This window comes from Saccopteryx bilineata, chromosome 5, assembly GCF_036850765.1.
Source record: "Saccopteryx bilineata isolate mSacBil1 chromosome 5, mSacBil1_pri_phased_curated, whole genome shotgun sequence".
NCBI lineage: Eukaryota > Metazoa > Chordata > Mammalia > Chiroptera > Emballonuridae > Saccopteryx > Saccopteryx bilineata.
This window is the reverse complement of record NC_089494.1, coordinates 142,393,872-142,421,381: the sequence shown is the minus strand read 5'-3', so window position 1 is coordinate 142,421,381 and position 27,510 is coordinate 142,393,872. Positions and strand designations below refer to the sequence as shown.

Sequence of the window (27,510 nt, the reverse complement as noted above, 5' to 3'; positions counted from 1 at the left end):
GTCCTCTGCACCACTGCATTTCTAATCTGTCCTAATAGGTCACAGGTTTCCTCTCTGAACCTGTCATGTTTTCAGGAAATAACCATCTTCACCTCTTAAAATAGGAAATCCCCACCAGAGGGTCCTGCGTACAGACTATTCTGTGAGGATCACCCCCAGGCAGAGGACTTCATTGTTTCTCAGCAGCTGGAACAGCACGCGGCTGGTATGAGTGCAAGCTGAGGAGCTGTCAGCCGGGCAGCATGGTGTTTCTCTTATTTTAAGATCATCACCATCACCTTCTTTTGTTTCTAGGTTGTTAGAGCAAATACGAAATACTATAAATTCAAATAAACATGAGAGGATGCCTAGTCCACGAGGGATTCAGAGTCCCTGCACAGAACCCTGTGTGTGGGGGGGGGCTCATCTGGTCCTTCTGGTGGGGGCTGCTCAGTCCCTGGTGAGGCTCCCAAAGATGGCGTGACAGCCTCAGACCTGGACCCACACTTCCTGAGAAGTCTGCTTTTGCTCTCCACATCACTACCTCAGCTGCTTTCTTTTTCTTCTGTTCTCACTCAGAATGGAAAACAGCTGGTCAACCTCTTTCCTCCTCAAAGATGGTTATTGAGTTCTGTCATTTTGCATTTTCCCTCTGTAGCTTGTAGCCCTTTGTCATTTACTGGGCAGCTTAGGTGCCGTGTCAGCATGAAAACTCATTACCAGCCCACCTTGTTCCGCTGTCTCAGCTCCTTCTTAAAAGCAGGTGGCCCCTCCAGGATGAAGATAGTAAAAGGGAAAACAAATAAATATTCTTGGTTTGTTGTTAGACTGACTTATTATTAGAGACATAGTCCTCATTCTAGTTAAGTGTATTTGAGCTTTCAGTATAGATAGTAATTTTTCTTCAGCAGTTGTCCAAGGCAATGATTGAAAAAGTGTAAGTTCCCAGGTAAATTAATTATCCAATTAAGGGAAATATAAATATTGCTTAGTTATGCATATGCAGAGGTGGTGTTTCCTCTTTCCAGAACACAGCAAGTCCTGGCTGATGGAGGGAGGGGCAGAAGGAGCTGCATTTACGAGACCTGACCCTCTCCTGGAGGCGGAACTCCTTGGCAGTGGCAAGCTGCTCTGGGAAGCAGGTGTGTGTGGAAAAGTGACAACCAGCTCTCTCAGCAAAAATCATCAGCAATTAGTGATGTAGGAATGATTATCAAAACCATTCGGGCCTGCCAGCCATGTCTCACAGGAGGAGGGGCCTTAGGACGAAGACCCAGCATTTCCAAATGTGGTCTCCAAATTAAAATATTAATTTCAATGGCTTTGGATTAATTAGTATTAATTCCCTTGGATCCCTCTCAAGTTTGGACAGAGAGAATATAAATAAGAGGGAAAGGATAAGGGAGGAAAGAGGAAGAGAAAGGAAGGGATAAAAGAAGGACTCAGACATTTTTAAAGTAAATAAAAGAATTACTTGTTGAAATTAAACCAGGCCTGCAAGGTCTTTGACTGCCGGGAAATGCCAGTTTGTATCAGGTCATTTAGGTTGTTAGACCAACTGTCATCGGATTATAAAGAAAGAGCTATTTAAAATTTGGCAGCTCCAGAGACTTTTTAAAAAACCTCTTTTGCAAAGTTGATTTTAACATAAATCTTGAGCAAGCATAGCATGTAAAACACCACTCAGAACCATTGCAGTTGTGTTGAGGTTTTATTTTCTCTCGCCAGCGGGATCTTTCTCTGCCGTATATATGTGTCTGCCAAGACTGGGGAAAGAGCGTTCATGCAAACAAGTTTCCAGCGGCAGCAGCCAATCCGGTTCTCTCCCAAATGTGAAGGTTAGCACAGGGCCGGGAGACTGGTAGGAAATAGATGTTAGAGAGGATGCTGAGTGAGGAAGGACTGAAGGGAAGATGAATGCATTCAGTGCCTAGTGGTCCCAGGCTTCAGGGGAAGGAGGAAGAGGCTCTCTTTCATCACGGCTGAAGCTGAGGACAGACAGAAGTTTCTGGTGTTCTTCAGTGACGTGTATCAGCTCATCTGTCAGGAGTCGTTTTCTGTCGACAGCGAGAAGCTGCTAAAAAACAAAAGCAAATCAAACCGTGCAGTTCACAATCATCACTATGTTCGCCTGCACTTTATGTGCGTTTCCTCTGACATGGATTGTCCTGTTCCCCCTCCCCTTTTAAAATTAGAAATTATAGAAAAGATCATAAGGAAAAAATAATTATTTATAGTAATGGCTTTGATGACCCCCCACACACACACACTCACACACACACACCCTTCTGTGGCATTTAGAGTAACACAAACCTCTCTGGAGCTGACAGTAATATTTCTATATGGTGACACAGGCCGTATATTCAGGACCACTGAGACAGATAAGAGTTCTGAAGTCCTCTGTGACTACTCTGGGTGAAGAAGTTTTTGTTCAGCTCAGTGGCAGCATTCACAGGACAATGGGCTGTGAGTGATATATGCAAATGTGTCATTTTCCTATTACTGAAAGTGACCTTTCTGATTAGATTGGAATAGCAGCATCAATACCTAGTTTAATGTGACTTACTGCTCTAAAGGGAGAGACTATGTTCTCCTAGCAAGATTTAAAAAGTAGGCATTAGACACATTAAATTCTAACCTTCACCACAGGCACAGAATTCTTGTGTGATTCTAGAGAAACTTTCACCTCTGTGGCACTTGTTTGCTGCCTTTACAAATCAGGGAAAAGCGCCTTTCTCGGGAATGTTATGAGCCTTTATTAAAGACTTTCACATAAAAGTCCAAAGAGATGTCTAAAGTCATATTATGACATATCAGCTGCCCACACAGGGCCCTTCTCAGATCATTCTAAGTCCCACCCAAGGCGAGGGGCTGAGTCAGGACAGACTCAGAGACATGCATGTCAATAAAAATCATTCTTCCGCGGAGGGGGATGAGCAGAAAAGCAGAACAGGATTACGAGGTACAAACTTCCAGTTATAAAATAAGTCACGGGGATGTAGTATGACAGTGAATACAATCATTAATATGGTAATAACTACATTCGGTGATACACAGTTACCAGACATTGTGGCGATCACTTGGAAGATATATAATGTTGAATCACTGTGTTATACACCTGAAACTAATATAATGTTCCATATTGAGTAAAATGCTTTTAAAATAATACTTAAAATTTTTTTTAAAGAGTTAGTTTTCTGGCAAAACATTTCTGTTATAGCTAAATACAGAAAACAGCCAAGAAGATGATTTACCTGGAGAAGTGAGGCCTCCAGGGGCGCACACTGCTTCCTCCAAAGCCCCCCCCCCAAGCCCCTGCGTTTGAAGTCCAGCACTTTCTCTCACTTAAGAGGCAGTAAGTTGAGCTGTAGTTTTCATTTCTCTTTCCATACTCAGCATTGTTATTTATTTGCCCTCTGATAGCACTTTACATTTTTTAAATGCCAGAAAATAACTTGATCACTTTCTCCTAGTCAACACGTAGGAAAAACTGGGGGCGGAGAGGCGGGGCGGAGCCAGCGTGCGCAGACAGGCGCTTGGAGGGGCTGGCGAGGCAGGCGCAGAGAAATGGGAATACATTTTTTAGTGAGGGCTGGGTTTCAAAGGAGAAAAAAATTAAAAATAGTATTATTATTTAAAGAACGAAAGCACCAGCTGCTGTTAGAGACTCCAGACACTTTGAGTTAAAAAAAAAATGTAAAGACAAGATTTGCAACTGAGGGAACATTTATACAGTTTATATATAACTGTTTGCAAATAAAGAGGCATTTTAAAATGCTACTAAAGTGTATTGATCAAAAGAAATCTTCATCACCTTATTAAAATATTGTTCTATGTTAAAGAGGCACTTGGCTAGGTTTGCCATCTCTAGGGTTAATTACAATGGTTAAGTATTTAATTGCTTAGAAAGGAATTCTATTATTTCAGATTTTGTGCATAATAAATTCACTTTATTAATTTGAGAAATTGAGATTCTCTGGTAAGTTTCTCTTTGAAAATGCACTTGAGAGATATTGTAACATCCAAGCAGCCTCATGGGACAAAGCTCTCAGCAGCAGACTGAGGAGCTGGTACCAGCCTATTACTATGAGAAAGCTCTGACAGTCCAATGATGATGTCTGCTTCTGGTTCCCAGTGAAATCACCATGACAACATCACTTTCCAGAAGCAGGGCATAAACAAACACTTTGTTTCCTGAAAGCCTCTGATATTTCTCAGAGGAAGTTGTGCATTTCAGGAAATGTCTGGGCCCTAAGCATTGAATGGTAAGTTTGTGTACCTATGATAAATTTGAAGGAAACAGGACCCGCCTTCATTTCCCAGTTTCTGTCACAAAAGACTAGACAAGAAGGTGATTGGAAACAGCAGGGAGAGAAGGATGGATGGGTCAGGGGAGGTACTGGCTGAGGAGAGGCAATGCCAGCCTCACCGAGCTCCCAAGATGTAATGCAGGCCTCGATAAAGATTTGTTGTCTGGCTGGCTCACTGGGCGGACAGAGGGAAAGATTTGGGATCACAAAGAAAGGTCAGCCAGTGCCTCTTATTGTGGGAACCCCTTCCCCCCACCAAGTGATTGGGAAATGGGGAGTTCTGATTAAGTTGATTAATATACCCTAAATGAACCACTTAATTTCAAAAAAGTGTTCAAAGACCTTAATAACATTCACACTACACAGACCAACCATGATTTATGTGATTCTTAGGTGAGTCATAAAGCCCTTTAGGGTACTGCAGTGCCTGGGAGTCATTTATCATTGCAGACTTCAGCAAAAGCTTTCTGTGAACTCCCCTTTCCAGATAACTTGTACTCTTGATAAATAGGGATTTATTTTACTTACATTTTTATCCTTGCTTTTAGATTATGAGACATGCTGTTATCTAATCTATGCTTGAAATTTTGACAGAGGAATATTGTAGTAGGGGCTACCAAAGCATTGGCCTTTGTTGATGGGTTTGACCTTTGCTAAGTGGGATTCTCCTCGGTGGCCACTGGGGGCCGGAGGAAGCCAGCCTCTGAGAGTGAGAAAACTGGCCGATTTCAGCCACAAGCAAAAAAATGAGGTTTTGGAATTTGTGTTGAGTTTCTCCTTCTGACCTTGACTATTAATGCTTTTAAAACGTTTTCATTGCTGTTGAGCATGTTTTTAGGAAGTCTCTATTATTGTTTTTGTTTGTTTGTTTTTTAATTCAGTAAAACATCTAGGGATCACTATTCACAACCTCCAAGAAGCTGGGAATGAGTCTCCCTTACTTCCCCACCCTCTCTCTCACCAAGGCAGAGAGCACAGGCACCAACACGCTTCCCCTGGGTTCCTGTTCCAACACGGCTTTCTTTTTAAATGAGTTGCAGCCAAGATTCTCCAAAGAATATTTTTGCCAGTGGGTCTGCGTGCATTTCACCTGTAAAGAAAAATCAGGCTGGGAGTCATTAGCCAGAGAGGAAGGTTTCAGAAAGACATTGGGCAAGGAGCTAGATGACGGCGAGGCAAGGGAAAGGTGAGGGAAATATGTCTAACATGTTGTTATGACACCTTCAGATAAAATTCTAGTCCCAACAGAAACCCCGTCAGAGCTATGTGTGCAGCAGGTACTGTAAGCTGCTTTTCTGTCACTGGAGATGAGAGTCTGTATGTCATCTACCTGGGAGAAAATTCTCATTATCTCATTGAGGGTTGTTTTGTGGGGTGGACAGTCAGCTAGAAGTCCTTACCTGCCCGTGTTTCCTGTTACTTTGCTCCAGAACCTGGACTCATAAGGTAGGTCCACCAGTTCTTTAAAATGATAGCCTTCTCACTGTGTTGCTTTCTTTAATAGCTTGAAAAGACAACACGTCCTCTCGGGCACAATCTGATTCTATTTGGTGACCCAGTTGTTCCTGTGATCTTGGAACCTATCTGTTGGATCTACAAATCAAATAATAAACCCAAAACGTTGATCTTGCACTAACATATGATAGTAGACATGGCTGACCTTGCTCTGTGACATCGTATGAATATGTAAGAAAGGAAGTTTGAAAGCATCTGTGATGTCAGATAACTATATGGAAATGGATTCAATTATTCCTTATAATTAATAAATTGGGAATATCTGCTAAATACCTATAGTCCTGGATAATCTGGGGGACGTGTGCACTTCCTATGTGTTAAGTCTTAAAACTAGTGCTTAACATATTGTTATTTCACTTAATCACTAAAACAACCATGAGAGCTGCAATATGATCCCCTGTCTATAAATGTAGAAATGGAATCTCAGAAGCCTGTCGAGGGTCATGTTGCAGAGACAGGATTTAGCCTCAAATCTGAATGATTTTAAAGTTTATGGTCTTCTCAGGATGGAGTATGAAGAAAGAAGTTGGAGGCTTTCCACTTAGAAGTGCAGCGTGTGCTAGGAGGACATACATCTGCCCACAGGCTTGATAGCAGAGAGAATACAGGCCCTGACCTTTAGTGCAGTGGTCCCCAGGGGGTGGTCATGCCCCTACCGTGCCCTGAGTCCTCCAGGTCTGGCATGGTATTACAGTTCTCTTTCATGCTGGCCCCAAAGCCCCTTTAGTTCATTTCTTTTACATCATCTATGGCTCACACAAAGCTTGACACATAGGAGCTCAATACAACTCTTTAAATGAGAAATTACGATGCACACTCTGAAGAATCAGATCCTGGAGGTATGCCTTTCCCACTTATCCGGAGACCTGGTTTCAGGGCAGCATTTTCCGTCTCAGGCAGGTGTTTGGGCGTCCGCACACCTGCCCCGACAGCGCAGCTCAGCCTTCCCCCCGCGGCCCTCTCGCTTCCTTTGCTTAGTGTTATGGCTGCTCCCTGCACACATATCAGTGCTGTTGTTCACATCTGATTCTCAAGTTTCAATTGTTTTTGCCCGGGTGAGAATTCTGTCAGGGAACAATAAATAAATGAAAATAAGTGAGGAAATAAAAATGACCAAAAAATGGAGGGAAAAAAAGCTTTGATGTGTTATTTTTTACAAGTAAAGTTATAAATGCTGAATTGACATTCACGCAAAGAATACTGAGGAAGTGAATCTACATCTGGTACCATCTTGGACACTTGTGATTTAATTCAGCCAGTAGGGGCCCATCCAACCAGCACCTAGGTGTTACCAGACTTATGAAATCTGCTCAGTGGTGTCGAGAACGTGGAAGTGAAAATTTAATTGCAGGTGAACCTACAACTTTCTCTGTAAACCCAGGGCTTTAAAAGCCACCAGGCATTACCCTACTTGTTTGATATGTAGGTGGAAATAACTAGGAGGCCTGCTACCGAGAAAGGAGAATGGCTTGTGTGCTTACACCACTTTGTGGATCTCTCCAGTCCTGTGCTCTTTGAAGTGAAGTGCAAACACCAGGCCTCTTCCCCCACTCCAGGAGAGGCTCAGAGAAATCAGACCTTAAACTGGTCTGAGAACCATGCACCTGTTCCCCAGTTGGAGGGGGCTGTGGTGAACGTAGGTAGAAGTGGCTGATCCAGGTAACCTCCTGCCCCCTGCCTTAGAGCTTCACTCAGGCTCCTTTATTTTAAAGGGAATTAATTCCCAGACAAGAGTCAGTGAGTATTCCAAGAGAAAAGAAATTCTGAAAGTCAAAAGTCTTCCCCTCAATTTCAAGACCACTGTTCTTTTAAAGAGTTAGAATTTATTTTTTATTTGCAAAAGATACAAGAGGATATATAATCTCTTCTGTCATTCAGTCATATACTTTGCTTCCCAGAGGCAACCACTGAAACTGGTTTCTAATGTTCTCTCCTGAAGGTTCTATATGTATCTATAAGTGAGGATACATACATCCCACAAATGAAGATATCCTCTATATGTTGTTGGACACTATGGCTTTTGTTTGTTTCATAAACTCTCATTTATTTACCTTCCTTCCCCTTCTACCAGACACTTAAGTTTCCAATGTTCACCACTACATATTTCAGTGAATGTGTACACATTCTTTCACAGGTGCTTCAGCATTTATGTAGGGTAAACTCCTATCTCCAGGAGTGGTGTGTCAAGGGGAAAGTTCTAAATCCCGTCACTCTCAGGGACACAGTGGGTACTACCCACCGTATTCATCCTTCTGTCTCCTTTTGGCCTCAAAATTTATACTCTGGCCACACAAAACCATGTGCATGTGCTGTGTTGTCTCAATCCTCTTTACCTACTATTCTCTCAGCTGAAACAGTTCCTTCTTACTAACCACCCACCACTCTTTTTGGCACATAATCCTTTAGATCTCAAACAAGAGAGCACCACTTCTCGGTGGCAAACTGGCTCCCGGAGGACGGCATACCTCTGGCTGTCCTGTGAACCCTCACCACCTGGGCTTTCTCCTCAGAACGGAGAACACAGAGAGCCAAAAACAGATGAGCAGGAAGCACACTTGAAACATTACAGAGCGTGACACAGATTATAATGAAGATAAACAGAGCATTATGATAGAAAATAATGGAAGGACCTCCATTTTACAGGATGATCAGTATGAGAAAGAGTGTCCCATGAAGAGCGCAGGGAAGGGCACTCCAGGGTGTGGGGAGAGCAAAGACAGAGGCCCCAAAGGGAAGAACTTGGCTTCCCTAAGAGACAAAAACAAATGGGTGGTGACCACACAATACAATATACAGATGGTGTGTCATACAGTTGAACCCTGAGTTTATACAATTTTATGATATTAACCAATATCACCCTAATAGATTCAATAAAAAATTAATTAAAAAATAAAACAAGTCGGGCTAAAAATGGCGATTGAGTAGGTGGATGTTACAACTCCCATCTCTCAGAATCAAAGTAGATTACAACCTAACTTAGGAACAATTATCTTGAAAAACCAACTTTGGACTAAACTAAGAGGAATCTATAACCAAGCATCACCAAAGGAACCACACTGAGCTGGTAGGAAAGGCAGAGTCACGGAAAGGCTGCCTGACTCCCAGGAATGAGCACGACCTGGAGAGTCTCTCATAGTGGTAGAACTAGAGCCCCAGCCTGGAGCCCCAGAGACTAGAGGAGGCATACAGACAGTAGTTAGCTAAAAGAAGAGCTGGATTACTGTTTGTGAGAGGCAGACAGAACTCTCAGACCTAGGCTCCGTTTTAAAGGGACTGCACAGAAAACCTCTTTCACAGCCACTTAACCAGGGATCCAGGAGCAGGCACAGGGAGAGACAGTGGGAGACAGCCACCCTGACCCCTGTAATGGGTCGCTTCCCAAACCTAAAATGCCCATTCCTCCTGAGAGAACCAAGCCAGCAAAGGGAAGCAATTACCCCACCCACCAGAGGCTCTCCTGCTTAAGTCAGTGCAAAGAGACACTTAGAAGCAGGGGACGAATCAGGGACACAGGATTTGAGTGCTGAGGTCTGGGCTACATGCCCTCCCCCCAACTGAGTATCCTCAGAAGGGCAGGAGGGCCCAGCTGCAGTGGGGTGTGGCGCTTGGCTTGCACTGTGGTTGGGGACGGAGCCCGCAAGGTGACAGAGAGGGGCGGAACCCTGAGGGGCCTGCTGCGTGCCAGTGAGGGCAAAACCCTGCAGGGTGTGGAGTTCCCTGTGCCAGTATGAGGTGGACCTCAGCGGGATGAGGCATCCCACATGCCCACGGGGGGTTGGAGTTGGGCAAGAGTTGCCACGGGCCCATGGAGGGCGGAGCCAGGCGGTCCATGCTGTACGGTAAGAGGCAGAACTCAGAGAGGTGTCCTGTGCCTGCGTGGGAAGCGGAAACCGGAGAGGCAGCCCACACCCGCAGAGGGTGGAGTCTTGTGGTCTGCTCTGTGAAGAAAAAGGAAGGCGTCCCACACACTCGTGGGGGGTGGATCCCAGTGAGGCAAAATGTACCCTGTGCCTGCAGAGCAGCCTGAGCTGCAGCCAGCAAGCCTGTGCTGGTGCCCCAGTGCCTGAGGAGGTGGAGAATGAGGGGGGCCGGCAGAAAGACCTCACTTCAGGATTAGAGAGGCTACCCACACTGGGCAAGGGTAGATAAAAGCTAGCCTTGGAGTGCAGCTGATAGTTACAATGGCATCAGGGCCAAGCAAGGCAGCCACAAATTCTGGATCACCTGTTGCTCCAAGAAGGTTCCTGAGGGCCAGTCAAAAGCAGTGACCCCCACTGGTCTGTGTCAAGTTCCAGCCAGGAAGGTCTAGGGCTGGTACATCCAGTGGCCAGATATGGAGAGCATCAGCTCAGGACTTAACAACCATAGTTGGAGTGGTATCTAGTCTATACAGAGACAAAATGGGAAGACAGAGAAGTGCAATTCAAATGAATCAACAAGAAAAATCCCCAGAAAAAGAACTGAATGAAATGGAAATAAACAAGATACCAGATGCAGAGTTTGGAATAATGATTGTTAAGATGCTCAAGGATCTTAGAGCAACAATAGATGGACAAAGTGAGCACCTAAACAAAGAGATAGCTGGCATCAAAAAGGACATTGAAATAATAAAAAAGAATCAGACAGAAATGACAGAGTATCAGAAATGAAGACTATACTAGAAGGAATTAAAATCAGGGTGGATGAAGCAGAGGATCAAATCAACGATTTAGAGGACAAGATATGTGAAAGCACGGAAGGAGAACAGCAAAAAGAAAAGAGGATCAAAAAGTATGAGGAAACTCTAAAAGAGCTCTGTGATAACATGAAGAGAAACAACATCTGCATCATGGGGGTCCCTGAAGAATAAGACAAAGAACAAGGGATAGAGAATCTGATTGAAGAACTCATACCGCCCTGGCCGGTTGGTTCAGTGGTAGAGCATCGGCCTGGCATGCAGGAGTCCTGGGTTCAGTTCCTGGTCAGGGCACACAAGAGAAGTGCCCATCTGCTTCTCACCCCTCCCCCTCTCCTTCCTCTCTGTCTCTCTCTTCCCCTCCCACAGCCAAGGCTCCATTGAAGCAAAGTTGGCCCCGGGCACTGAGGATGGTTCCATGGCCTTTGCCTCAGGCGCTAGAATGGCTCTGGTTGCAACAGAGCAATGCCCCAGATAGGCAGAGCATCACCCCTGATGGGCATGCTGGGTGGATCCCGGTCAGGCACATGTGGGAGTCTGTCTGACTGCCTCCCCGTTTCCAACTTCAGAAAATACCAAAAAAAAAAAATAATAATAAAAAAAATGAAGAACTCATACCTGAAAATGTTCCTAAATTGATACAGGAAAAAATTACACAAGTTCAAGAAGCAGAGAGAATCCCACTAAAGAGGAACCCAAAGAGACCTACACAAAGAGACATCATAATTAAAATACCAAAGCTAAGAGATAAAGAAAGAATACTAAAAGCTGCAAGAGAAAAGCTGTCAATCACCTACAAAGGAGCCCCCATAAGGATGACATCAGACTTCTCAACAGAAACACTTGAGGCCAGAAGAGAATGGCAAGAAATATTCAAAGTAATGCAGAACAAGAACCTACAACCAAGACTTCTTTATCCAGCAAGGCTATTGTTTAAAATTGAAGAAGAAATAAAAAGCTTCCCAGACAAAAATAAAAAATTTAAAAAAATCAAGAAATTCATTACAACCAAACCAATGCTGCAAAAACCATTAAGGATCCTGTTGTAAACAGATCAAAGGGGGAAAAATATAGTAAAAGAGGAATGTAGATTTAAAGAATAAAATAGCAATAAACAACTACATAGCAATAATAAACTTAAATGTAAATGGATTAAATGTTCCAATCAAAAGACATAGGGTAGCTGCATGGATAAGAAAACAGGACCCATACATGTGCTATCTACAAGAGACCAACCTCAAAACAAAAGATGCACATAGACTGAAAGTAAAGGGATGGAAACAAATATTTCATGCAAATGGAAATGAAAAGCTGGGGTAGCAATACTTATATCTGACAACATAGACTTTACAACAAAGGCTATAGTAAGGGATAAAAAAGGTTACTACATAATGATAAAAGGAGCAATCTAACAGGAAGAGATAACCATTATAAATATCTACACACCTAATATAGGAGCACCTAAATATATGTAAGGCAGATTTTGATGGACATAAAGGGTGAGATCAACAGCAATACTATAATAGTAGGGGATTTCAATATCCCACTAACATCACTGGATAGATCCTCAAGAAAGAAAATTAACAAAGAAACAGCAGAATTAAGGGACACACTAGATCAACTGGATTTAATACATATCTTTAGAACCTTTCACCCTAAAGCAGAATATACATTCTTTTCAGGTGCTCATGGTACATTCTCCAAGATAGACCACATGCTAGGTCACAAAACGAGTCTCAATAAATTTAAGAAGATTGAAATCATATCAAGCATCATCTTGGATAAGAATGGCATGAAACTAGAAATCAACTACAATAGAAAAAATGAAAAACACTCAAACACTTGGAAATTAAATATCATGTTATTAAATAATAAATGAATTAACAATGAAATCAAGGAAGAAATAAAAAATTTTCTTAAAAAATGAAAATGAACATACAAAAACTCAAAATTTATTTATAGGACACAGCAAAAGCCATCCTGAGAGGGAAGTTCATAGCATTACAGGCATACATTAAAAAGCTAGATAAAGCTCAAATAAACAATTTAACCCTGCATCTTAAAGAATTAGAAAAAGAACAGCAAGTAAAACCTAGAGGAAGTAGAAGGAAGGAAATAATAAAGATCAGAGTGGAAATAAATGACATAGAGGCTAAAGAAACAATACAGAGGATCAATGAAACCAGAAGCTGGTTCTTTGAAAAGGTAAACAAGATTGATGAACCTTTAACTAGACTCACCAAGTAAAAAAGAGAGAAATGAGAGTAGAGAAGTAAAAAGTGACACAGCAGAGATACAAAGGATTGTAAGAAAATACTATGAAGAACTGTATGCCAAAAAATTAGACAACCTAGGTAAAATGGAAAAATTCCTTGAAACATATAATCTTTCAAAAATCAATCTGGAAGAATCAGAAAACCTAAATAGACCAATTACAACAAAGGAGATACAAAACAGTTATCAAAAAACTCCCAACAAACAAAAGCCCTGGGCCAGATGGCTTCACAGGTGAATTCTACTAAATATTCAAACAAGAACTCACTTCTATCCTTCTCAAACTATTTCAAAAAGTTCAAGAGGAAGGAAGACTCCTAAACTTTTATGAGGTGAGCATAATTCTGATTCCAAAACCAGGCAAAGAAATATAAAGAAAGAAAACTATAGGCCAATATACCTGATAAATTTAGATGCCAAAATTCTCAACAAAATATTAGCAAACCAGATCCAGCAGTACATGAAAAAAATCATAATCAAGTGAGATTTATTCTGAGGAGGCAAGGCTGGCATAATATTTGCAAATCAATCAATGTGATTCATCACATAAACAAAAGGAAGGAGGAAAATCACATGATAATTTCAATAGATGCAGAAAAAGCATTTGATAATACCCAGCACACATTCATGATCAAAACTCTCAGCAAAGTGAGAATACAGGGAACATACCTCAACATAATAAAGGCCATCTATGACAAACCCACAGCCAACATCATACTCAATGGGCAAAAATTAAAAGCAATCCCCTTAAAATCAGGAGCAAGGCAGGGCTGCCCCCTTTCACCACTCTTAGTTAACATAGTTCTGGAAGTCCTAGCCCCAGAAATCAGACAAGAAAAAGAAATAAAAGGCATCCAAATTGGAAAAGAAGAAGTAAAACTGTCATTATTTGCTGATGATATGATACTGTACATAGAAAACCCTAAAGTCTTCATCAAAAAACTACTGGACCTGATAAATGAATTCAGCAAGGTGGCAGGATATAAAATTAATATTCAAAAATCAGAGGCATTTTTATACACCAACAATGAACTGTCTGAAAGAAAAATTAAGAAAAACAATCCCCTTCACTATTGCAACAAAAAAAATAAGGTACCTAGGAGTAAATTTAATCAAGGAAGTTAAAGACTTGTACATGGAAAATTATAAAACATTGATAACAGAAATCAAGAAAGATACGAACAAATGGAAGCATATACCATGTTCATAGTTAAGAAGAATAAACATCATTAAAATGTCTATATTACCCAAAGCAATGTATAAATTCAATGCAATTCCTATTAAAATACCAATGACATACTTCAAAGATATAGAACAAATATTCCAAAAATTTATATGAACCAAAAAAACACACAAAAAAACATGAATAGCCTCAGCAATCTTGAAAAAAAGAATAAAATGGGTAGTATCACACTTCTTGATATCAAGTTATACTACAAGGCTATTGTACTCAAAACAGCTTGGTAGTGACATAAGAACAGACCTATAGATCAATGGAACAGAACAGGAAACCCAGAAATAAATCCATACCTTTATGGCCAATTGATATTTGACAAAGGAGGTAAAAGCATACAATCGATTAAAGTCAGCCTCCTTAACAAATGATGTTGGGAAAAATGAAACTAGATCACCGACTTGCACCATTTACAAAAATAAAAATGGATAAAAGACCTAAATGTAAGTCGTGAAACCATAAGCATCTTAGAAGAAAACATAGGCAGTAAGCTTTCCAACATCTCTCACAGCAATATATTTGCTGATTTATCTCCACAGGCAAGTAAAATAAAGAACAGGATGAACAAATAGGACTATATCAAACTAAAAAGCTTTTGTACAGCTTAAGACAATATGAACAAAATAAAAAGACATACCACACAATGGGAGAACATATTTGACAATATGTCTAATAAGGGGTTAATAACCAAAATTTATAAAGAACTTGTAAAACTCAACACCAGGAAGATAAACAATCCAATCAAAAAATGGGCAAAAGAAATGAATAGACACTTCTCCAAAGAGAACAAACAGATGGACAATAGGCAGATGAAAAGATGTTCAACATCACTAATCATTAGAGAAATGCAAATTAAAACCACAATGAGCTATCACCTCACACCAGTCAGAATGGCACTCATCAACAAAACAACACATAGTAAGTGCTGGCGAGGATATGGAGAAAAGGGAACACTCCTGCACTGCTGGTGGGAATGCAGACTGGTGCAGCCACTGTGGAAAACAGTATGGAGATTCCTCAAGAAATTAAAAATTGAACTGCCTTTTGACCTAGCCATCCCCCTTTTATGAATATACCTTAAGAACACCATATCACTGATTCAAAAGAGGAAATACACCTCCATGTTTATGGCAGCATTGTTCACAGTAGCAAAGATCTGGAAACAGCCCAAGTGTCCATCAGTAGACAGGTGGATTAAAAAGCAGAGGTACATATATACTATGGAATACTACGGGGCCTTGAAAAAGGAGATCTTAGCTTTTGTGACATGGATGGATCTGGAAACTACTATGCTAAGTGAAATAAGACAGGCAGAGAAAGAGAAAAAGATGATGAAATGAGATATTTTGGAATAAGTGCTAGGAGGATCTGTTGATTGACTGAATGTGGTAGTAAGAGAAAGAAATGAATAATAGAAGTTCCCAGGTTTCTGCCTTGAGTAACTGAATGGACCTTGGGAGCTTAAGAAAGGTAGTGGACAGGCTAGGAAGTGGATGAATTTGAGGGATATTTAGGAGGGAGATTTAGTAAAGGATGAGATATTTTTGGGTCTGGAAAAGGGGTGATGGAAGTGAAGGTGGAAGGCATGAACTTGAGGACATTATGCTAAGAGAAATAAGCCAGCCACATACCCGCAAAATACCTTATGATTCCACTTACATGAAGAACTGAGGGTAGTCAAGCTCAGAGGGACAGGAAGTGACACAGTGGTTGCCAGGATCTGAGGAAGGTGCAATGTGGGAGTTGTTTCATACATACAGTTTTTTTTTTTTTGTGTGTGTGTGTGTGTGTGTGTGTGTGTGTTTGTGACAGAGACAGAGTCAGAGAGAGATGAGAAGCATCAATCATCAGTTTTTCATTGCGACACCTTAATTGTTCATTGATTGCTTTCTCATATGTGCCTTGACCATGGGCCTTCAGCAGACAGAGTAACCCCTTGCTCAAGCTAGCAACCTTGGGTCCAAGCTGGTGAGCCTTGCTCAAACCTGATGAGCCTGCGCGCAAGCTGGCGACCTTGGGGTCTTGAACCTGGGTCCTTTGCATCCCAGTCCAACACTTTATCCACTGCGCCACTGCCTGATCAGGTTCACATATATAAAGTTTTAGTTTTGTAAGATAAAAGGCGATTGGTTGCACAACAGTATGAATGTCCTTAGCAGTCCTGAACTGTACAGTTAAAAATGGTTATGGTGGAAAATTTTGTGTTATGTGTGTTTTACCACAATTTTTAAAAAAGGAATTGGACACCCTGAAAATGAACCTGGGATGATCAACTTCACAGCATCCTAGTGTATTTTTTATTCATAGTGGTGTAACAAATGACTCCCAAATTTAGCAGCGTAAAATAGCAAACAATTATTATCTCCCAGCGTCTGTGGGTCAGGAATCCAGGAGCAGCTCAGCTGGATGCCTCTACCCAAAGGTCTCTCATGAAGCTGCAATTAAGTTGTCAGCGCTGGTCCCACCTGAAGGCTCAGTTGAGGGAGGAACTCATGTGGTTTTTGGCAGGCTAAAGGTCCTGTTGGTAAACAATATAGTTTCTTGCCAAGTGGGCCTTGACATAGGTCAGCTCATATGCGACAGCTGGATTCCATCCGAGTGTGCAAGTGAGAGCAAGAGGGTGCAGAACGTGGAAGCCAGAGTCTTTGTAACCTAATCTTGGAAATGACATCTCATCATTTGTACCATATTATATTTGTTAGAAGAAAGTCACTTTTTCAGCAGAAACTTGAGGGGAGGAAATTAAACCAAGGCATGAATACCAGGAGGAGGGGATCATCAGGGGACTGGTGACATGCCTAGACTCTAAAGAAATAAGAAATCTTCAGAGCCTCCAGGCAAAAAGATGAAATAATGTCAGTAGCAACAGAACAGTAATTTCAAGAAAATCTCAGGGAAAGAAAATATGAACCAGGAAAATCACTCAGCCAAGTTATCCTTTGAGTATCAAGGCTATTGATAAACAATCATTTGTGTGCAAGAACTGCGTGTATGGATGACCATACACAGGTGCTTTTCCTATGGACTCTATGAAAGCAGGTGTGTACGTCAAGGTACTCCAGAGAAACAGAACCAATAGGATAGCTATATAGAGATTTATTGTAAGTAATTGGCTCACACAATTTTGAAGCCTGAGAAATCCCATCACCTGTTGTTTGCAAGCTGGAAAGCCTGTGGTGTGGTTCACTGTGAGGTCAAAGGACTGAGCATGAAGAGTGCAGAAGACCAATGTTCCAGCTCAAACCATCAGGCAGGGAAAGGCTGAGATCTTCCTTTCTGCCTGTTGCTCTAATTAGAGCTTCAACAGACTGGATGCTGCTCACCTACATTGGGGAGGGCAAGCTGCTTTACCCAGTCCACTAATCAAATGCTAATTTCACCCAGAAACACCCTCATAGAAACACCTACAAGTAAGGTTCAGCCAAGGATCTGGGCACTCCTGATACAGTCAAGTGGACATATAAAATAACTGTTACAGCAGGGGTCAGAAAACTGGCCACGAGACAAATCTAGTTTTGTAAATACGGTTTTGTTGGAACCTAGCAACGCCCATCGGTTTGGTATTGTCCATGGCTTTTGCACCACCACAGCGGACCGATTTCAACCGATTCCCACAAAGCCTAAACTATTTACTATCTTTTTACTGAAAAACCTTGCCTATTCTTGTACTAGAGGATGCGCTTCATCCAGTGAAGATGATTGAAGAATCTAGGTAAAAGGGCTGATGGTATTTTCTATATTTACAGTAATTGTGGAGCCAAGGCTAAAATAAGGGAGGGTTTATTGGCATAAGAATAATTTATAAACATGGTATGAAAAAAATTGGTAAAAGAAACAACTCAAAATGGGAAGAGAAGTAGAATACGGAAATAGGAGGTAGAATAAGATTACACGTAGCTGTATACATAATGGGAACCAAGGGATGCCTATTATAAGATAATAAGACTGCGCTTGCGCAGGAACTCCAGGTCAAGGGTTAGCCTAGCAAGACCGAGGCAGTGGCCTTCTGCTGGAGGCTGGACTGTGGCTGCAACCGGCACTGATCCCGCCCCAGGGCACCGGCTGTTCTGGGATGCGGACTTGGCCGCCCCGGGAGATCACACACATACCGGTTAGGTTTGTGAAGTTAATGACTACAGGAAAATTCTAAGTCTAGGTTCTCAGATATAGGTGAGTGAAAATTTGACCTTTGATCTGACAGTGGAGCAATATGCCTGTCGGGAGTTGAATGACGGCATGTGACACCAGTGGGGTTTCCAAACCCATGTGACAGCATATGTCAGCTTGAACAAAGAAACTGGGTGTGCACTAACTGTGGACTCCATCCAGTTCATTTAGTCAGCGCCATCACTAGAGTGCATGGTGCACCCTCGGTCTCAGGATCCTTTGGATAATAGGGTGGGCAAAAGTAGGTTTACCATTGTTTGAGAAACATTTCTTCTTGTATTATTGCTTACTAACTATATATTAATTATGTGTATTACAACAGGAAACTTACATTGCCCATCCCTGTATTTCAAACACTACACCCTGATATACAGAATATACCAGAATATATCATGTATGAATGTCCAAGAAAAGTGACCACAAAGAAAACATTGGTAGGTTTCTTCAAAGTGAATATTACTGATGGTTTCTGCACACAATATAATAAAGTTAGAAATTAAAAATAAAAATAAAAACAAAAAAGGCACTTCCACCTGGAAATAAAAAAAATCTACTGAACAACTCAGGCTAAAAGGGAAGTATAAACAAAAATTAAAGAATTTCTGAAATATTATATTGAAAAGGCTACAAACCAAGAGTAGATTACTTTGTTGTACAAGAAGCAATGATCAGGAAAAAAAAATCATAGCCCTATACACCTACATCAAGTAAAATTAAAAAGCAAATTAAATGAATTAGATTTCCAATTCAGTCTAGAAAAAATAAAATATACCAAAAGAAAGTACAAAAATATAACAAAGATTAAGTGCAGAGATTAATAAGATTGAAAACAGAAAAATGGTAGCTCAAATCCATTAATAAAACTTTTTTCTTTGGGGAAAATGTACAAACTAGACCATTAGCTAATTTAATCAAGGAGGTGTGATAACAGAAGCAAGAAGGAGCCAAAAGCCCACAGTGCAGGCGGCCCCTAAACTCTGGGAACGGCAGGAAACGGATTTTCCTCTGCTTCCAGGAATGCAGCTTCTCTTGGACAGACACCTCCAAGTGGAATTCCTGGTAGTCTATGTGTAACCATTGGAGGAGCTGTCAGACTGTTTTCCAGTGTGGCTGTATCATTTAACATTTCCACCAACAGTGTGTGAGGGTTTAATTCCTCCACACCCTAATAGTTGATATTGTCTTTTTTATTGTATCCATCCTAGCGGGTGTTCTAACTTCAAATCCTAGAAAGGCCCTGGGCAGTGGTGCTAAGGACCTTCAGTCTATGATGTAAGATCTCCAGAGTTCAACCTCTTGGCCTCGCCATCTCTTCACTGCCTCACTTCATTATATACATTTAGACATTACAGTATTTACATTTTTACTTCGTTATGTATAGTTTCTGATCTCTTGCATTTAACCCTTAACTGCTATTTCCAAAAAAGTGTTGCTTAAAGGATTAATGCTTCAGAACAATTTTGTTCTTCTATGAATTAGCAGGAACCAATTTTCTGGGACTAATGTGAATTCAATCCAGGAAATAAAATAAACAAAATGAAAATGAATGCCTACATTCCACTGTCTACAAAGAAAATCGAATTTAAGCCCATTGACTACAGTCAGCTCTGGCTGTAATAAGACATATGTTTCTAAAAATCACTGCTCTGTGCAAAATCACACAGTAAAAACCACAGCTTTTGGGAATAATAGAACTAGCAGCACAACCCCAACACTTTATCAGTGATACACTCAAGTTTAGGAACCGAATTGCCTGACCACGGTGGCACAGTGGGTAGTCAACCCAGGATGCTGAGGGCCTGGTTTGAAACACCAAGGTTGCCAGCTTGAGTGCGGGCTCGCTGGCTTGAGGGTGGGATTGTAGACATGATCCCAAGAAAGGAGTCACTGGCTCGGCTTCCGTCTATCCCCCCTGCCCTCTCGTCAGGGCACATGAGAAGCAATCAATGAACAACTCAAGTGAAGCAACTACGAGATGATGCTTCTCATCTCTCTCTTCCTGGCTGTCTCTCGAAAATCAATAACAATATAAATAAAATAAGGAGTAAAACCAGTAGCAGTTTTAAACATGCTACATGGTCAGGAAATACATAAATAGCACAATAAATGTGACAGGTAATCTTGAGGAAGGCCTGTGGTAGTGGGTCAGAGGGCTGCAGCTCTCGGGTTCCTGTGAATGGGGCAGGAGTGATTTGAAGCTGGAAGGAAAGCTGAACCCCAGATACGGGCCAGTGTAACTCCTAACATGTGTCGAGCTGGTAAATGTCTGAGGGGTGTGTGTCTTCCTACCAGCACAGTGCAGGTGGGTGCAGTTTTCCGTGTTCACCTGATGTTCCTTGTGAAACAAAAATGCACACCAGTACACGAGAAAAGTACATTATGCTCAAATCACTCTCATATAACAATTAGAACATATATGCATTTTCAGAACAAGTGCAATAGCTGAATAGCGTTTGCTAAGCTGTCACCAGTGACAATGGAATACTATTTTAAAAAGCCTTAATACATCAACGATATCCTAATATTTTCAAAAAATGCTGACACAGAACTATGATTGGTAAGAATTAAAAATAAAATAATATATTTTATAAGGTATTCATTGAAAAGATTTCTTTTCTATGCCTGTAAGTCATTTTGTCCTGGAAGTTTCTATTATTTGCTAATAAAATAGTTCATAGATTGAAGGCAAAGGACTAGTTAGTGAGAAGATTCAATTTCACCTTTAGTTCTTCTAGGACCAGCTAATGTAATCTTACTTAGTACTGAGTGTTTACAATTTGCTTGCAACAGACAGAAACACAATCAAGAAAGAGGAACAAAGGATCTACCTTGTAAGTCATCAAAGTGCTTTATTTTGTAAAGCCCGACTCATGACTGGAGTGTATTGTTAGCACTAGGAGATACAAGGCATCTCACTCTGTCCAAATAGTTTATCAACAGAAATGAATGACAGAGACTGTTTCAGACAAAAATAAAGCATTTTGTAAACTTCTAAGAGCATACACTGATTGGCCACAAAGGAAATAGTTACTCAAATAATGTATGTACCTTATCCTTACTTCAGGGTACCATTCTTGTCATCTTGGGTCAAATCAACTACAGTATAACTTCAGAAGACTGAACATGACTGGATTCCAGAATGAAAAGTGGGGAGAAATAACCAAGTCATAATCTCAATTAATTTAAATGCATGAAATACAAATTTGGACAACCATGTCACAGAGGTGTTAACATCTGATCTTTTGAAGATAATAGATCTATGTGAAGTCAGTAGATAATAGTAGGATGGTGTTACTATGGAATCCTGAGACACTGATCTGTTGTATTACCTGTGTTTCCCGAAGTAAAGCCACATACATTAGACTCAATTATAATCTTGATAGCCCTGAAGTAAGTCACCGGCAGAGGCAGTATGGCGGGAATCTGCTGAGTCAGAAGTAATTGTTGAAGGGTGGATTATTCTTTCTTTTTCTTAAACTGCCTACAAAAACCATCTCATGTTTTCAACAAAGAACTTCAAAGGCACAGCTTTAGCACAGTGTATAAGTTGATAACTTATTCTAAGCAAGTCTAATATTTTAGCTTGACGCCTTTCCAAAAATGCTGGAAAGTTGATAAATACATGATCGATGTTGGAAATTTATAACTTGATTAAACACAATCAGCACAGTTTAGGGCAATGAAATTACATAACCAGATTTGGGCTAAGCATTTAAAAAAATCATTAGGTTGATAAATGTATATCTGGAAGAAACAGAACAACCCTTTCCCTTTAATTGTAAAAGATTGCCTGCCATGTCCTTTGCATAAAACATTCACCCCAAAATATGACTGCAGGATACATTTCAAAATATGACAAACATTATTTCACCTACACTGTAAAATGACTTTACATGTAAACTTCAAAAAGCACATGCTGTACATTAAATTTTTAGGTTCAAAAATATCCCTGTTTTCCTAATAATGTAAACAGTAATATTGAGGGTTTCAGTTAAAGGGATAATTTATAACAAAATACCACTGTTTAAACAATGGTCAAACATAAACATCTTATAATTCAGATTTGTAATCAGAACAGGAGAATTGAGAGTTCTAATGCTTTGCTCACCTTCCCACCATGGGAGATGTAGATACCATTGCCCCAAACTATGCCCTTTTCAGGAAAACCTTATCATCATTTTATAGCATTAATTCCTATGTTTGCAACATAAGTGTAACAGTGAAGAAGCTCCAGGCAAAGGAAGAGAAGTAAGCAGTTTTCCCGGATGTATTTACTGAGGTGGAAATGTACAGATAGAATCACTAGGGGCATCAGCTTCTTGCTGGAGGAGGGGCGTTTGTCCTGGGACACCGGCAGCCCTGACCCTGTGCAGAGATAGAACCCTGAACCAAGACACTCAGGACATGCCAGCACTCCTCTGTCCAGTGCGAGGGGCTTGGGGTACAGCTGTTAAGGAGTGTCAGCGTGCGTGGTAGGAGTGTAACATTCATGGTTAAGTTTTCTCCTTTTAATCACCATCATTATTATTATCATCATTATTATGTATACTGTCTCACATATTTCAATTCCAAAACGTAAATTGATCCAGTTTATCATGTGATGCCGACATGGCTGGTCTGACATGCAATTCCTCCCCCCATACTCATTCATTCCTTCGTTCCTTCACAGCTGGAAGCAGAGGGTTGTTGCCCAAACATGCTCTGACTGAAGCTGATCGACTTTATTACTTAATTAATTTTGAAGATACCCGCACACACAGGCACACACACACGCACACACAGTCACACACACACACACACACATACACGTGCACGCCTGTCAAAAATAGCTAGAATGATGCTGGGAAATAATCAGGTAGCTGTTAAAGCGAGTGGCCCCCAATCAGTCATCTTGGCCTGAAGATGTAAACAAGGAGGTGTGCTTCACTGAGTTTGGTTTTCAGTATTTCCTACACCAAAGCCACCTCGGTCCTTCCCATGTTCGTGTTCGCCTGAGACTGTGCAGGAGGTTACGTCAAGATGTGGCCAATAAAGTCCAAAAAGCGCTTTGAATACTGTTCTGGGTTCACGGTTGAGATCTCAGCGCCAGCCTGGGAAGTTTGAAAGGAGAAAAATATTGGTATAGTTACTCTTCAGTATCGACAGCAATGTCCAATTGCAGCTGAATGCAACGCTTATCATTTTCAAACCTATGCAGACTCTGCTCTTAAAATGTAACACAAAATAGCTTGGACAGTGGGTCTAAATACAAGGTTCATAGGAATCTGTGTGAGAAAACAAGGCAGAGTGGCAGAACAACAGATGCTATTATCCAGAGCAGATTAAGGTCGTTTGAGGCCCCAGGGCCAGAAGAAAATATTGGGCCTCTTAAAAATAAAGAGAGACAGGGAAAATAAAAATACATGTTAACCATATTTTTAAATAAATAAAAAATATTATGTACTATTAATGTTAAAATTGCACATATGAAACCAAACTTGGTGTCATTAGAAAAAAAGTGTAAAGTTGGGGTTTTGCGGGGCCCTTCAGAAGTCGGGGCCCAGGGCGCGCGCTGGTGCGCCCGCTGTTAAATCCACCTCTGCTATTATCACATACACCGTGATTGCTGTGACTTAAAAAAAAAAAAAGTCAAACTAGCCACATTTGTGATGTTCCTGCCAAGCACTGGAATCTGTTTAGCCTACATTCTGAAGCCATGGGGACATTTTTTTTTTTGAGATAGCAGATTGTAGCTACCTTGAGAATGACACAAACATCAACATTCAGCTAAAGGAAAACTGACGACAATGAAGGATTGTGTCCATTTTTCTGGTCAATGTAAGCAGCTGAATGCTTCAAACGGGTGGCAGCAGAGATCCTAGGTTCTGTGTCCCCTACACGGCTCTTTCCCAGCACCTGGACCAGGGAGACACAGCACTGTGACTGAGTCCCTCCCCGAGGACAGGGGCTGGCTTCCCTCAAGCATGTGGAACAGGGCTGCCATTGTTCCCCTTCAGAGACCTACTTGGAGCAAGGATGCTGGGCCCCTTGCAACAGCAGGGTGGGGGATTTCCTATTTCAAGAGACAAGCAGACCCATGGGAGTTACTGGCCAGCTTCCTGAGCCGCAGAGGGGAAGAACAGAGCTTGACTGAGTCACCCCGTGCTATTTGTAGACACCTGTGCACAAGGGGAGGTCGCTGCAGTGCCCAGCCTGGGCTGCTGGGATGGCCAGAGGAGCTCAGGCCTAAAGGTAGGTTCCCAGCAGCAGCTCAACCCAACAGTCCTTTAAGAAGAGTCATGTCTTATTCTTTTTTTCTTTTTTTTTTTTTTGTGGCAGAGACAGAGAGAGTTAGAGAGAGGGACAGATAGGGACAGACAGGAAAGGAGAGAGATGAGAAACATAAATTCTTCGTTGTGATTCCTTAGTTGTTCATTGACTGCTTTCTCATATGTGCCTTGACTGGGGGCTACAGCAGACCAAGGGCTCAAGCCAGCGACCTGGGGCTCAAGCTGGTGAGTGAGCCTTGCTTAAACCAGATGAGCCCGTGTCCAAGCTGGCGACCTTGGGGTCTTGAACATGGGTCCTCCTCGTCCCTTGTCCAATGCTCTATCCACTGCGCCACCGCTTGGTCAGGAGAGTCATGTCTATTCTTGCAAACTGCGCATGATTTTAGGCCATGGTGTATACATGGGGCTGAGCTGGTAACTTCCATGCGAGAAGATGGGAGCCATGTTTGCTGTGGTGCATTTCCAATTCCATACAGAATAGAAGAGTAAAGTAGATTTGAGGAGAATGGGAACAAACACAGAGCTTCTCTCCACTGTTCAGCCTGTTCATCTCATGTATCCCCTCAACAAAACCCCGCCAGTGAAGGATTAGGGCTCCTTTATCAGTTGGAAGAACTGAAGTCCAAAGTATTTCCTCAAGGTCACACAACTGGGAAAGCTGCAATAGGGACTCCAAACCAGGTCTATGGCTTATTTACTGCACCTGGTGGATCTGTAACAGCATAATGGGTGTCAACGACTTGTGAACTTGAACCAGGTGAATGGGGTTCACTGGTGGGATGGAGGGATAGGACTAGTCCAGAGCAGGTGGCTGGGCTAGGTAGGTCCTGGGGAGCATTCCCTGCCACTTCCTAGTGACCCTGGAGAGTTGCCACCTCAGCTCTCTTCCTCGGTGTCTTCAACTGATAAACAGGGATACACGAGTAGCCCTTCTATGCTTGTCATGGGATGAACAACTTAACATAGGCCTGCAATAGTGACAATTCTGAGTAAGCACAATAAAGGTAAGGAATTCAGATGATTACAACATTTTGACCTTGCAATGGAAAAGATTTTTGTAATAGAAAAAATACAATTCATTGTGGGGAATAAATATACTGCTCACAAAAACTAGGGATGTTTCAAAATGAATATGAAGCTATAAAATATCCCCTAATTTTTGTGAGTGGTGTATATAATACTGTCCATTTTGGAAGTGTCTGAAATAGAGAATAGTGCTTCAGTTCTTGAACATTTCACTTAACTATCTTCAGCACTTTTATCTTTGAGACATTTTTCAAACAAAAAGAATATGTAGAACAGACTAGTGATGCACGTGTCTAGATGAGTATCTCTAGTATGTGAAAAGAGGAGGCACGGCTAAGTTTGAGCAACATGTCAAAAGCCTGGGCAGTCCCGGGGAGCAGCGTGAGCATGGGCATTCGCTGGCTCGGCCTCTCATGCTCAGACCCCTGTGGGAAGCCAGAACCACACACAGACTTTGAGCATCACAGCGAAAAGGAACAGCCTAGAGGACTCAAGGGCCCAGAAGCAGAGAAGGAAACAAAAGGGAGGTACTTACGCCATGTTTAACAGTTTTTGCAGCATGGGCAGCTTTCTTTTTTGCATCATAATGGGTCAGAATGTCAATAATTGCCATAAAATACACCTCTTTTCGAGGTGAGTCTGTAAAGGGACAAGAGCAAAGTTAGGGCATCAATGGTAACCCTGGGAAAGGCAGGGCTGCTGATGCAGGAAGAAGAACTAGAGCTTAAGCGGTCTCATAGGACGAGCTTTAAAGGAGTCCATGCACAAGGCAACAGAGGCTTTTAAAGAGTCCCTGTGAGTCCTGCATACCCTATTACACAGCCTAACTCTTGGAACCCAAGTCCCTCTCAATTTAAAAAGTAAGAAACGGGGCCCTGGCTGGTTGGCTCAGTGGTAGAGTGTCGGCCTGGCATGTAGAAGTCCCGGGTTCGATTCCCGGCCAGGGCACACAGGAGAAGCGCCCATCTGCTTCTCCACCCCTCCCCCTCTCCTTCCTCTCTCTCTCTCTTCCCCTCCTGCAGCCGAGGCTCCATTGGAGCAAAGATGGCCCGGGTGCTGGGGATGGCTCCTTGGCCTCTGCCCCAGGCGCTAGAGTGGCTCTGGTCGCGGCAGAGCCACGCCCCGGAGGAGCAGAGCATCGCCCTCGGTGGGCGTGCCGGGTGGATCCCGGTCGGGAGCATGCGGGAGTCTGTCTGTCTCTCCTGGTTTCTAGCTTCAGAAAAAAAAAAGAAAAAAGTAAGAAACAAGAACACAACCCCAGGATATTAACAGTGGAAGGCCAAAGGTGAGATTGATTGTTTTATTTTTTGTTAATCTGCATTTTCTTTAATGATCGTATATTGCTTTGGTGTAAAAAAAACCCCATTTAAAAAATACTCTATACAACAAGTAGAAGCAATCATGCTACTCGATCCTCTTCAACCATTAGATGCTAATTTCAATTAGATGCTAGTTACAAATTCTCATTGGATCTAGCATCAGAATGGGATAAAGGCATATATCATGGACAATATCTATCTTCTACATATTTTCACAAATATAATGCTATTTTAATTATGAAGAGGAAATATAAATACATTTGACTACCTAATTTTCTATGTTAAAGAAATAATTTTGGTGAGCAAAATTAAAAATAGAACACAAACTCATTTGGCAGATATGCTATATGAGGTTTTTTAAAAACAATGAATCATAATTTTTTTACTCAGAAAAAGAGGTCTGCTTTTCTCATCTCTCTAAAATATGTTTTTTTCATGTACATGTAGCTGTGGCAGAATGTAACATTTGTTCAAATATACAATTTCCAAGATACTGAAGATGAAGATGGTCCCACTCTAGAGGAGAAGGTCACAGACTCCTTAATGGGGTGTGGGGAGGGGCAGCTCGGGAGAGACACAGCAGCAAGCCAGAGGCCCCCGTCCTCCACCCTCATGCCGCAGCGCTCCTGAGGAAGGACGGGCCGGCCGAGAGCACGTGTCTGTCCCGCAGGATGTCCACGGGAGGTGCAGAGTGGACCATGTTTGTACCTAGCTCAGGATTTGTGACACTTTACAGTTACAT

At 41.7% G+C, this 27,510-nt stretch overlaps 1 protein-coding gene across 1 annotated transcript in view; it reads right to left on the bottom strand.

Annotated features, from left to right (window-relative positions):
- Positions 1-20,623: 20,623 nt before the first annotated feature.
- The window catches only part of PIP4K2A (phosphatidylinositol-5-phosphate 4-kinase type 2 alpha), a 205,812-nt gene continuing 198,925 nt past the window's right edge, over positions 20,624-27,510 (bottom strand). The window contains exons 9-10 of the mRNA XM_066280373.1: positions 25,985-26,088; positions 20,624-23,244 (exon numbers count right to left, since the gene is read on the bottom strand). Of these exons, the coding sequence (XP_066136470.1) occupies positions 23,164-23,244; positions 25,985-26,088 (185 nt within the window). The 3' untranslated portion in view covers positions 20,624-23,163. The remainder of the gene's footprint in view (positions 23,245-25,984; positions 26,089-27,510) is intronic.